The 13,651-nt window shown below is 42.8% G+C and overlaps 1 protein-coding gene across 1 annotated transcript in view; it reads left to right on the top strand.

The window, feature by feature from the left end:
* LOC138292459 (myomegalin-like) overlaps nt 1-13,651 on the top strand; it is a 1,643,599-nt gene that overhangs the window by 414,338 nt on the left and 1,215,610 nt on the right. The window contains exon 10 of the mRNA XM_069231077.1: nt 9,506-9,591. Coding sequence (XP_069087178.1) covers nt 9,506-9,591 — 86 coding nt within the window. The remainder of the gene's footprint in view (nt 1-9,505; nt 9,592-13,651) is intronic.

Below are 13,651 nucleotides of genomic sequence, written 5' to 3'. Positions count from 1 at the left end.
TAGAGTAGGCTTGAGATGGTTTTGGTGGCATACCAATGACATAGGCTATATGCTTGTTGCTCGTTATGAAACATTATGATAAAGGCAGTAGGCCTAACACATACTTGTGAAAAACATATAGTAAAGTAAGCAGTCATGTAAGGGTGAGTTGATTTTATTCTGAATTAAAGCTCAATGACGTGTGGCATCTCACAGACTACTTTAGTATGCAAGGATGTTTGTGTTGGTTAACCCCCCTCCCTACACCCCCCAACAGACTGTAGGTATAGAAGATTTACACTGTGAGAATCCTTGTTAAGCCCCGCTAGAAGAGATAGTATTTTGCAATGCCAACTTTAATTTTATATAACTCTGCAATTTTATGCCTGATAGCTGCCTTACAGAAAAGCTTACTCTTATTACAGTAGGCGTGAGATGGTTATTGTGAAAACTAATGATAACAGCGACAGGCTTGATTGGTGTGCAGGGAAATGTTATGCCAGATGAAATTGGTCGGGCCTGTTTATTTTGAAAAATTAATACAATGACAGTAGGCCAGGCTTATTTATTTTGAAAAGCATGAGGTAAACCCATTAGGCCTCTATGAATTGATTATCGTCACATTTTGTTAAATGGCTGTAAAAAGGTATTTGTTTATATGTAATCTGAGAGATTGCCATAGTATGCAAGGGTTATGGTGTTGATAGTCCACACTGTCAACCCCTGGGAGCCAAATTTCCCTGTGATGTTTCTTGCTAGGCCTATTGAAAGAGGTTTTTATATTGGTTTGTAACCAGTAATTGTATCCATATGTGTAATTTTACAGCTGTACGCATGATGGTTGTCTTTTATGTACTCTTCAGTAGGTCTTTGAGGTATACAGTGTCAAGCAATTGGTAAAAATTAGAGGCCTTATCAGTATGCCTTATCAGTACACTAGGAAAAGTTATGTCAGACTTTAGGTTCATAAAGAAAAGTTATGAAAAACCACATGGCCCTTATTTATTGTGAAAAGCATGTGTAAAAGCCAATGGACGGTTAAGTGTGAACTGTTGGCAGGTGTTTTGCTACAAGGAATCTTGCAGATTACCTTAGAAGGCAAGGGTTTTGGTGCTGGTGAATCACCCTAACAAATTGTGGGGATAGACAATTTACACTGTGGTAATCCTTATTAGTCTTTATTAGTAAGGATTTTTAAAAATGTATTGAGTACACACTTGTAATTTTACAATGGTATCTCGTAGCTTCCTTGTGAGAAAGCTTATAACCAATGTAGTAGGTCGGACTTGGTTATGGTGACAAGCCAAAAATACCAGTTTGAGAACCTGATTGGCTCACTATGAGCAAATATTTCTGATGCCGTTGGTCTGAACTGTTTAATATGAAAAGTTATGATATACACAGAAGGCCTACAAATTGATTGTAAAAAGCATGTGCAAAAATCAATAGGTATTTAAGGTTGGATTGTTATTTGTCTGCATTAAAACCTACAGGTAGGCTTTTTGTTAAATGAAATCTCACAGATTACCTGTGTTGGGAAGGATTTGGGTGTTGGTTACTGCCTATAATAAACCCTTGGGGAAGACAATGTGCACTACAATTATCCTTGCTAGAATGTCCTAGCTGTCTGTCAGAATCTTGTTACAAAGTAACCCATTAAATAGCACATACATCGATGTATATAAATATATATCCTTATAGATACATAAAGGGCCTTTTGTTCAGCTTTGTTCTGCCATTATCCTGTTTGAGTATCATTTCCTGCCTGCTTCCATCCATAAGAGCGTACTGCATGGGCTAAAGGTACAGTCCACATCAGTCACTGGCTCTCTTGCCCTGTGAATGATGTAATTTTTCTGATCACGTGCACATCCACCCGAAAATGAGTATGCTTCAGGGTCAGGGCTGGTTGACCAGTCCTTTAGTGTTAAGTTGTATCCTTTTATATTTCACCTTTCCTTTCTTTGCTTCTAGTGTTTTTATTTTAATATTTCTTAAAACAATGCAACTGCTCTCCAGGCTAGTAACGGGCTACTTGCTTGCCGCTCATTTAATCTATAGTGTGCCACATCCCACGTAACCAGTTCATCTAAACCAAGAGACCATTATGGAATGCTGTTGTCCTTGTTATATCATTCCAGGATGGCCAGCATGTTGCTTCTAAGTGAGGCAGCTGTGCTGGAAATTTAAAAGCATAGACCATGTACAATACCTTAGCAAGTCTGATATCCGCTACTATGTTTAGTTTCATTATTGTAAGTGTATGACTGCTGTTTTTAGATGGCAGCACGTTTTCTTGTTTCTTCTTGTATTTTTCGTTGTAGAGTTTGTGTGTTTAATTGCAGTTGTGTCAGAGGGTGAATGAAAGAATGAATCAGTGAATGGATGAATAGACGCATGAATGCAAAGATGAGAAAAAGAATACATAATCAAATGCCTCAATCCATCAGTGACACAAAAGGTGCTTTAATTATTAAGCCAGACCTATTTGCTTTACCAGTGCTTGTTTCTGTGTTGTTGTCTAATTTGCTTTAAAGAAATTGCATTGGGAAATTGCATTTTGGAACCCCTCACCCCACCCCCCCTTTTTCATGGTTTCCTCTCTTAACCTTCCAGGAAGTGCTTAGGTGGATGAACTTTTTCATAACGTTTTAAGAAGATTTGTCAAACGATGCCAAAATGATTAGTAAAACAAAAAAACAATCTTCTTTTATAAAATATAGCTATACAGTGGTGACTACCACTTTGTAATTCACGTAGTGCCCTGACACAGTCAGTAGACCTTCCTTAGATATATTGACACCCCATTATATTGTGATGTTGTATATGGTATAGGAATGGACAGTTGTGATTATGAGGTTCAGGACTCACTAGGGGACTAATATAATATGAAGTTGTCAGCAAAGGTACATCCATCTACCTGATGTGCATATTAGTCATTTAATGTGTAGTGTTTATTTTTGTTTGTGTGCAATAAAAGTAAAATTCCTTTTCAAAAGAAAAAAAGGCATTTTCAAAATGTATGTTGTTGCGTGTGAGTGAACTGGGATTGCTAGTCCACATCAACTGCCCTGAGTAGGTATTGGACTGCTCTGCTTTGCTACCCTGAGACAGTTTAGTGCTAAAGTGGGGTGCTTGGTTCCCAGTGGCAAGACAAATTGCAGACCTATTAATTGTAAAAGACTTGAATCCTTCACAACCAAAAATCCAATTTCTTACAGAATCTATTCAGATTGTGAGTAATCTGCAGTTAGAAGTATACATCAAATTAACAAATTACTTTTCTTCTGTAGTGCTCTTTCTGATGTATACTTCCTCTAACTGCAGATTCATCACCACCAAATCCTCCTTCCTGTTCTCTGGAATGGACTTTTAGAGTACTAAGGAGGTCCCAAGTTATATTTTGCACACTGTCATTCATACAGTTTGTCACATGTGAACCATGCCTGAGGCTTGGAAGAATTCAACAGTAAACTGACATAGTGGTGCTGGGATGGTGCTTATGGAGAGCTGTGCACCATCGTATCCAGATGACCAGGGTTACTGTGGAGTTCAATCGTACCATTTGCCTGCAAGCAGGACCTATTGCTATAAAAAAGTTCTGAATCCAGTATTGCACGGGGAGAAATTCAAAAGGTGAGGAATCTGTGGCTAGAGTATTCACTTGAAAGACTGTTACTAAAAGTAGGTAACTTCTTCTTTTCAGATGCTTAAGTATTTATCACAAATAAATCTGTGTCCTGATTAGTTTGTGCTAATGTTGATATTGGTTTTCATTATGTGGAATTAACACTCTTAGTCAGTGAATTTATGATAGCAGAATGTCTTTATATATATATATATATATATATATATATATATATATATATATATATATATGTTCGGTGGCATGTGTAGCTGCAGATACACATGCTGTGCACAGTCCGCCGTCTGGTGTTGGGCTCGGAGTGTTACAAGTTGTTTTTCTTCGAAGAAGTCTTTTCGAGTCACGAGACCGAGGGACTCCTCCCACTTCGGTTCCATTGCGCATGGGCGTCGACTCCATCTTAGATTGTTTTTTTTCCGCCATCGGGTTCGGACGTGTTCCTTTTCGCTCCGTGTTTCGGGTCGGAAAGTTAGTCAGAATCTCGGAAAAATTTGTCGGTATTGTTACGTTCGGTATCGGGTTAGTTAGAACAAATCGACACCGAATCTTGAAGAGCTCCGGTAGCCCTTCGGGGTAATTCTGATCCCCTGTCGGGGCCTGGTTGGCCCGACCGCGTGCAACTTCGAGACTGATGGAACGGACCCCGTTCCGATTCTGTCCTAAATGCCATAATAAATATCCTCATACGGATCAACAATTGGTCTGTAACTTGTGCTTGTCGCGCATTTCGGTCGAGAAAAACGCTCAGAGACCGAAGAGCCAGGAGGTTGCAGATGGCATCCACGCCGACAGGACAACAACGGTTCGAGGAGGAGGAAGAAGAAACTTTCTCCATCCACGAGTCGGATTCCGAAGAATTTGACATCGAAGAAACGCCAACCGTGAGTAAGACGTCGAAACAAAAAGATCACGAAAGGACTGACAAAGCCCAGGGGACGCCACCGCCAACAGGCCATGGCTTAACCCGAAAAGTAGGTGACCGTCCATCAAGAGACACTGTTTCGGTGCCGAAACGTCCGGCAACCGAACCAAAAACTGGTTCCTACTCAGAGGAACAAGGACTGTCCTCTCAACTGAAAAAACACAGATTTGAGGAGGAATTACAAACGATAGAGCCAGATCACACGCAAAAGCGGCTCTTTATTCAAAAAGATACTGGGAAGATCAGCACTCTTCCCCCAATCAAAGGAAAAGGAAGCTTGACTTCCAACAAGGAGACAAGCAACCACAAGCAAAGGTGGTAAAGAAGGTAACTCAACCACCCTCTCCACCACCATCAACTCATGCATCACCGGCACAAACTCCACCATTAACACACTCACCAGCTCATACCACAATGAGCCAGGATGATCCAGATGCATGGGACCTCTACGACGCTCCAGTATCGGACAATAGCCCAGAGTCGTACCCAACTAAACCGTCACCACCTGAGGACAGTACATCATATGCACAGGTGGTCGCTAGGGCAGCCGAATTCCATAATGTATCACTACATTCAGAACCGATCGAGGACGACTTCCTCTTTAACACCCTGTTTTCCACCCATAGCCATTACCAAAGCCTTCCCATGCTCCCAGGAATGCTAAGGCACGCGAAACATCTCAGAATACTAAATACCTACATCAAGTCAGACCACTTTCACATGGTCACATTACAAGACGTAATCCCACTGCTCAAACAGCAAGACTACATGACAACATTAGACCTAAAGGATGCGTATTTCCACATACCAATACATCCTTCACACAGGAAATACCTAAGGTTCGTATTCAAAGGAATACATTACCAATTCAAGGTGTTACCATTCGGAATAACAACTGCGCCAAGAGTCTTTACAAAATGCCTAGCAGTAGTAGCTGCACATATCAGAAGGCAGCAAATACACGTGTTCCCTTACTTAGACGACTGGTTAATCAAGACAAACACGCTAACAAGATGTTCACGTCACACAAAGTATGTCATACAGGCCCTTCACAAGCTGGGTTTCTCCATCAACTATGCAAAGTCACACCTTTTGCCGTGCCAAACACAGCAATACTTAGGAGCGACAATCAACACAACAGAAGGGATAGCCACTCCAAGTCCACAAAGGGTTCAAACATTTCACAAGGTGATACAGGCCATGTATCCAACACAAAAGATACATGCAAAAATGGTATTAAAACTCCTAGGCATGATGTCCTCATGCATAGCCATTGTCCCAAACGCAAGATTGCACATGCGGCCCTTACAACAATGCCTAGCATCACAATGGTCACATGCACAGGGTCAACTTCTAGATCTGGTATTGATAGACCGCCAAACATACATCTCGCTTCTATGGTGGAACAGTACAAATTTAAACAAAGGGCGGCCTTTCCAAGACCCAGTGCCAAAATACGTCATAACAACGGATGCTTCCATGACAGGGTGGGGAGCACACCTCAATCAACACAGCATCTAAGGACAATGGGACATACATCAAAGAAAGTTTCACATAAATCACTTAGAACTGTTAGCAGTATTTCTAGCGTTGAAAGCATTCCAACCCATGATAACCCACAAATACATTCTTGTCAAAACAGACAACATGACGACAATGTATTATTTAAACAAACAGGGGGGGACACACTCGACACAGTTGTGTCTCCTAACACAAAAAATATGGCATTGGGCAGTTCACAACCACATTCGCCTAATAGCACAATTTATTCCAGGGATCCAGAACCAGCTAGCAGACAATCTCTCTCGGGATCACCAACAAGTCCACGAATGGGAAATTCACCCCCACATACTGAACACTTACTTTCAGATTTGGGGAACACCTCAAATAGATCTATTTGCAACAAAAGAAAACGCAAAATGCCAAAACTTCGCATCCAGGTACCCACACCAGCATTTCCAAGGCAATGCTCTATGGATGAATTGGTCAGGGATATTTGCGTACGCTTTTCCCCCTCTCCCTCTCCTTCCATATCTAGTAAACAGATTGAGTCAAAACAAACTCAAACTCATACTAATAGCACCAACATGGGCAAGACAACCTTGGTATACAACACTACTAGACCTGTCAGTAGTGCCTCATGTCAAACTACCCAACAGACCAGATCTGTTAACACAACACAAACAACAGATCAGGCATCCAAACCCAGCATCGCTGAATCTAGCAATTTGGCTCCTGAAATCCTAGAATTTGGACACTTAGACCTCACACAAGAGTGTATGGAGGTCATAAAACAAGCTAGAAAACCTTCCACTAGACACTGCTATGCAAGTAAATGGAAAAGATTTGTTTGTTACTGCCATAATAATCAAATTCAACCATTGCATGCATCTCCAAAAGATGTAGTAGGATATTTACTACATTTGCAAAAATCCAATCTAGCTTTCTCTTCCATAAAGATACATCTCACCGCAATATCTGCTTACCTGCAGATTACTCATTCAACTTCCCTATTTAGAATACCTGTCATTAAAGCGTTTATGGAAGGCCTAAAGAGAATTATACCACTAAGGACACCACCTGTTCCTTCATGGAACCTCAACATTGTCTTAACAAGGCTCATGGGTCCACCTTTCGAACCCATGCATTCTTGTAAAATGCAATACTTAATGTGGAAAGTTGCATTTCTCATTGCCATCACATCTCTAAGAAGAGTAAGTGAAATTCAGGCGTTTACCATACAAGAACCATTTATTCAAATACACAAGAATAAGGTAGTTCTAAGAACAAATCCACAATTCTTACCAAAGGTTATCTCACCGTTCCACTTAAATCAAACAGTAGAATTACCAGTGTTCTTCCCACAGCCAGATTCAATAGCTGAAAGAGCACTACATACATTAGACATCAAGAGAGCACTAATGTACTACATTGACAGAACAAAACTAATTAGAAAGACAAAACAACTATTTATTGCCTTTCAAAAACCTCATACAGGAAATCCAATTTCAAAACAAGGTATTGCCAGATGGATAGTTAGGTGCATCCAAACCTGCTATCTTAAAGCAAAGAGAAAGCTGCCTATTACACCAAAGGCACACTCAACCAGAAAGAAAGGTGCTACCATGGCCTTTCTAGGAAATATTCCAATGAACGAAATATGTAAGGCAGCAACATGGTCTACGCCTCATACATTTACTAAGCACTACTGTGTAGATGTGTTATCTGTACAGCAAGCCACAGTAGGTCAAGCTGTACTAAGAACCTTATTTCAAACTACTTCCACTCCTACAGGCTGAACCACCGCTTTTGGGGAGATAACTGCTTACTAGTCTATGCACAGCATGTGTATCTGCAGCTACACATGCCACCGAACGGAAAATGTCACTTACCCAGTGTACATCTGTTCGTGGCATTAGTCGCTGCAGATTCACATGCGCCCACCCGCCTCCCCGGAAGCCTGTAGCCGTTTGGAAGTACATCTTGAACATTTGTACATTTGTAAATATATTACATTAAACCTTCATTTTGTACATACGTATTAATTCCATTGCATGGGCACTATTATTAGCATACACAACTCCTACCTCACCCTCTGCGGGGAAAACAATCTACGATGGAGTCGACGCCCATGCGCAATGGAACCGAAGTGGGAGGAGTCCCTCGGTCTCGTGACTCGAAAATACTTCTTTGAAGAAAAACAACTTGTAACACTCCGAGCCCAACACCAGACGGCGGACTGTGCACAGCATGTGAATCTGCAGCGACTAATGCCACGAACAGATGTACACTGGGTAAGTGACATTTTCCATATATAGACATTCTGCTATCATAAATTCACTGAATAAGAGTATCCTTATCCAGTAAGGCATATGAACGGTGTTTAGACTAGTAAAGCTTGTGCCAAAAGCACAAATCAATTGGACTGCAATAGGTTTAAATGTGGTGAATAGTTTCCAAAAATGTTGAAAGAGAGGGTGAACTGAGGAACCAGATTTGAGTACTGGCATTGCATGAACATCATGTGATTTTGTGCAAATCACTTATTCACCCTGTGGCGAAAAAATTAATCTGCCCTTGTATAATGTAACTAGCAGGGGTGGCTCCTCCGATAGGGTGGAGGTGCATAACCCCCCCCCCCCCCCCCCCCCGACACACACACCACCCCCAACCCCAGCAGCAGGAGCTGAAAAACTTTTTTAGTAAAAACATAATAGGTAATTTATTATGTTTTACTTTGAAAGTGGGTGGGGCCACTGACGTAACCGGGAAGGAGGGGAAGTGCACAGCACTCTCCCTCAGTGCACATGTATGTTTGGCAGGCCGTCTCGGGCTGTCACTTTGTTGCCGGGCTGGAGAGAGGAGGCCCAGGCTTCCTTTCCATTAAGCACATGGTTGATGGTAACTCACCCATGACTAAATAGTGTGCAGGGCTGATACATTGTTATGCCTGGAGGTCAGGGCTGCACAGTGTTTGTTTACTGTCCACACACACACAAAACACACCCTTCCTATTTTTCATAAAAAGTGACTTGCATCCTTAACAGGCCTAACGCTTGTGTATGATGTGCTGTGTACAATTCATACGTTCCTGTCAACGTCTTTGTGAATTGGGACAACATTATTTACATATCCAAAAAAGGTTCTTGAAATAGTTGGAACAAGGTAAAGCTGTGGTGTAGATTTCCTGTAGTAAAATTGAAGGAATTACTTTTAAGAATGTATTTTTGTTTTTTAGATCACTGAATACATTTGTAAGTTAGATCTGCAATGCAGACTGCCCAGGTCATTTTATGCCTTTCCAAAGCATATTTAAATGTTATGTTATAGTATGTTTTCCCACATTGTGCCTTTCAGAGTTCATTACTAACATATTTGGTCCTAGAGTGTAGCTAGCTTTGTTTAAACACATTCTTGGATTTCGTTCGTAAACTTGTAGGTTGTGTTTTGTACCTTAGATGAATTGCAGAAGAGACTGGAGAAGGAGCTTGCAAATGCTAAGGAAGAGCTCCGACTTGTGTCCAGGAAGGAAATAGAAACCAGAGTGAGTAACAGTGGTTCCATGGTAATTGCGTCAAGCCTACCAGGCAATGCAAGGTGTCTAGTTCTGAAAGAAATGTTATGTGCTTACTAAGAACATAAAGGGGCTTGAATGCCACCTATTACTTACTGCTGATTTGCTTGCTGTGGCTTGATGGCTTTCCTTGTTTCAGCCTGTCTGTCTTGAGTTTGTCCCTCCTATGGAGCATAACCTCTATACCATCTCTTTGACCTGCTGGCTCCTGTACTCCCTCCACTCACTTTCAGTGAACTACTTTTTTCTTTTTGTTTCAACACTCCATGAGAGTCCATGTCTTTTCCAGTTGTTTCCCCTCATGTTTTCTTCCCTTTTTTCATGGTGCTCTTCCTCTCACGCATGTTTTGAAAAAGCACTTACTTGCTGCCTTTTTATTTTAATTTACATATCTATCTTTGATCGGTAATCCATCTCAATATATGAAAAATACAAAAATACCTTTTGTAGGCATATGGATGCATTTTGAACACGTGTGAACCTACATATTGATGCAACAACCATTTCATTGCACCTTTTAGCCATTCTACACAACAGCTGCAATGCTGTATAGCATAGCTAAAAACATTGCCAAAGCCAAAAGTTCTTATAGTTGGGACCTATTAGCTTTTCCAGTGCTTGTTTTGTTTTGATGGTTTTTATCCATTGCTAAAACTAACTGACGTATTCCTGCACCAGCTTGTTACTGTTTCTGAATGTAATACTCTGGCCAGCGGTGGACAAGCCAAGTTATTTATCTTATCTGCTTCAATTTTATATTCAGATGTTTATATTCAATGATATCATGTTCTGTGGTTATGAAAACTTGAAAAACTTTGCCTTTTTTAATAATTAAACCTGATAGAGGCTTCTAGCTGCACATTGATTACCTTAGAATATTCCCCAGACGTCAGACTGGATCCATACATTTTTTGAGCAGTACCCCTGCTTACTGATTGGTGGTGGTGTTTGGCTAGGCGTTGTCCACCCCGGGAGTGACAAGTGCGATGTCTAGACAGGCGCCACCCCAGCGTGCTCAGGGAATTTCTTTTGTTTCAGATCCAGAGAGAGCTACCCCCAGTCTTTTTTTACTGACTTTTTGCATATCTCATTCTCAACCTCCCTTGCCACGAGCACATCTCCACCCACCTCAGATCCCTACACTGGCTGCCCATCAACAAAAGGATCACTTTCAGAATCCTAGTCCACGCACACAAAGCCCTCCACGACACCAGACCGGCCTACCTCAACAAACGAATCAACTTCTGCATCCCAACACGCGAGGTCCGCTCCACCAACCTCGCCCTCACAACAGTCCCTGCATCTATCGTACCTCCTCCGGCGGCAGATCCTTCTCCTACCTTGCCACCAAAATCTGGAACTCCCTACCCACCAACCTACGCAAGAAACAGGACCTCCTGCCTTTCAGAAAGCACCTCAAAACTTGGTTCTTTGAGCAATAACTCCCCCGCACCCCCCTCCCCTCAGTGCACTCATGGTTGGTGTGCTTCAAGGTCAGCGGAGCTACCGCCAGCTCCTTGGGGCTGTCCGTGGCTCCTTGCCAGCCCAAGTCTGCCCTCCACCCCTTTGGAAGGGGCTTCGGAAGGGGCTCTCAACTACATTCATTCTCTCCCAGCCACCAAGGCCAACAGACTTCCCAACCTTTTTGTGGCTGAGGATGCAGTTCCCACAGACCACGTGGGACAACTAACCAGAGGTCTGGTCAGTCCATCACTCCCCCAGCAACTGTAGCCTCCAAACTGCTTTAGTGTGGCCTCATACCATCCATGGTCATCCTGTGGGGGGCGGTATACATCATCACATGCACCTGCTGGCAGTTAATAGCATCCAACCAATGGTTTTTACGGATTGTCCAAAGTGGCTATTCCATCCCAGTCTGGACAACCCTCCATCCATGCCATGCACTTACGACTGGCTGGCGGAGGACCATCTCTCCTTTCTCTGTCAGGAAGTGTTGGCTGTCTTTAGGGGAGCCATTGAGAGGGTGTTGTATAGCTATTTTAGCCATATTTTATACACATTATTTTAGCTAACTAGGCCTGCAGCTGCGCCCTTTCACCTAGATACATTTTCGTCAGTATGGTTTTATTTTTCTAGCAGGAGCCCCTTTTGCAGTGCTGTTTTATTATTACTATCACACTCTCCTTTAGCCTAGGAAAACAGTACGCTCTTAGTAGACGCTTTGTACTCTCTGCAAGACTACAGTCAGATAGGATTGCCAACAAACGTGGTATGCTGTGTCCACAACATTCACAGAAAAACAAGCATTCATACCCGGGGACTGTTTATTAGAATGTCAGCTGTTTTATTATAAAATCGCCCCTTTGCCCCAAACGCGTTAGAGGGAGATTACAGACAGATGATCACGACTGTATGCTGACTGCTGATTGCTTCGCTACAGCTACCTGTTTAGACGGCTGAGCCCCTGCTCCAAATGGGGACGGTGTCTTAGACGGCTGAGCCCCTGCTCCAAGTGGGGATGGTGTCTTTTTAACTACAGGCTTCTTCTCCAGGTACAAGGGATGATTTCTCCCACGGGGAAACCCGAAGGGCAGATTAGGTTTAGTATGCTGTGCTCATGATTAGCGTAGGCAGGAGGATTATAGATCCATAACCCTTGTGACAGTATGTAGGACTGTTTTTTTGTTTTACATTTCTATTCACATGCTTGCTTTTATTGTGTTTTAATATCCTAGTTATTGCTATACGTACACTTTTATCTAAGATGCAGTTATTTCAATAAATGCTTATTGAACTATATTCTGCCTCTGGTATCTTTGCCTGAATGAGACTTTTGATAACTGAGAGAAAGGGATGTGATCTGATTACCACAATTCCCTGAGGAGTCTGTCTTGCCATGTGCCCAGTTGACACAATCATCTCTGCCAGGCCGACAGGTGTCACCTGGTGTGGAATTGCACTCAGTACCCACAATCCATATGATCCTACCGCCCAAATCCAGTAGCCTCATTAGCATAATAAGAAACTACGCAACAAGGGTGCCAGCATCAGAAGTGGGTTCCGGTTGCTATTCTTGCTGATTTATGGTGCCCAAGAAAGACAGAGGCCTTCATCCAATCCTAGACATGTGCATTCTCAACTTCTTCTGAAGAAGAAGTTCAAAATGCTCATGTTAACTCAACTGTTGGCGTTGGATCCCGGCGACTCAATGGTAGCTTTGGGCTTGCAGGACACAAACTTCCACATCCCTGTCCTGCCCACAGACTGTAGCTGCGGTTCATGATGGGCCAGGTCACTTTCAGTTTGCTGTTTTCTCTTTTGGCCTTACCAGAGCTCCTCGAGTGTTCACCAAGGTAATGGCGGTGGTTGCAGCACATCTGCAGAGGTCAGTGGTTCCAGTCTTCCCCTAGTCCAATGATTGGCTGTTGAAGGGGTGCTCGCCCCAGGCAGTTGTCTCCCACCTCCAGAGTACTGCGGACCGCCTGCATTCGCTGAGGTTTACTGTGAACATGCCAAAGTCACACATGGCTTGCTCTTTGATGTTCCCTTTCATTTAGGATTTTCTGGGGACACTGCAGTTTGGGGCCTATCCCCCGAGCAGGAAGTCCAGGATATTCAGGCTGTGATACCAATGTTTAAGTCTCTAGCCTGGATTTAGGTGAGTCTGACTCTGAGGCTGTTGAGCCTTACGGCCTGCTTCATCCTTCTTGTGACTCTTGCCCGTTGGCATGTGAAGGCTCTGAAGTGGGGCCTGTAGTTCCAGTCGGCACAGCATCAGAGAAATCTCTCCCCGACATGGTTTAGATCTCAGAATTAACTGCAAAAGACCTGCAGTGGTAGCTTACAAACCAAATTGGGTCGGCGGCAGATCCCTCTCCCTTTCCCATCCACAGTTGACAGGTGTGTCACATGTCTCTCCTGTGCTGGGGTGGCTATCTGGGAGAGGTGGAGTTCAAAAGACTCTGGTCTCTGGCAGAGTATGGTCTTCACATTAACCTATTGGTTATCTGGACCAACTGGTTTGCAGTAAAAGCCTTCCTTCCTTCGATCAAGGGAAAGCTGGTTCAGA

Source organism: Pleurodeles waltl, chromosome 4_2 (assembly GCF_031143425.1).
Source record: "Pleurodeles waltl isolate 20211129_DDA chromosome 4_2, aPleWal1.hap1.20221129, whole genome shotgun sequence".
NCBI classification, from domain to species: Eukaryota; Metazoa; Chordata; class Amphibia; order Caudata; family Salamandridae; genus Pleurodeles; species Pleurodeles waltl.
The sequence above is the reverse complement of the archived record's forward strand: the minus strand, read 5'-3'. Positions and strand labels throughout refer to the sequence as shown.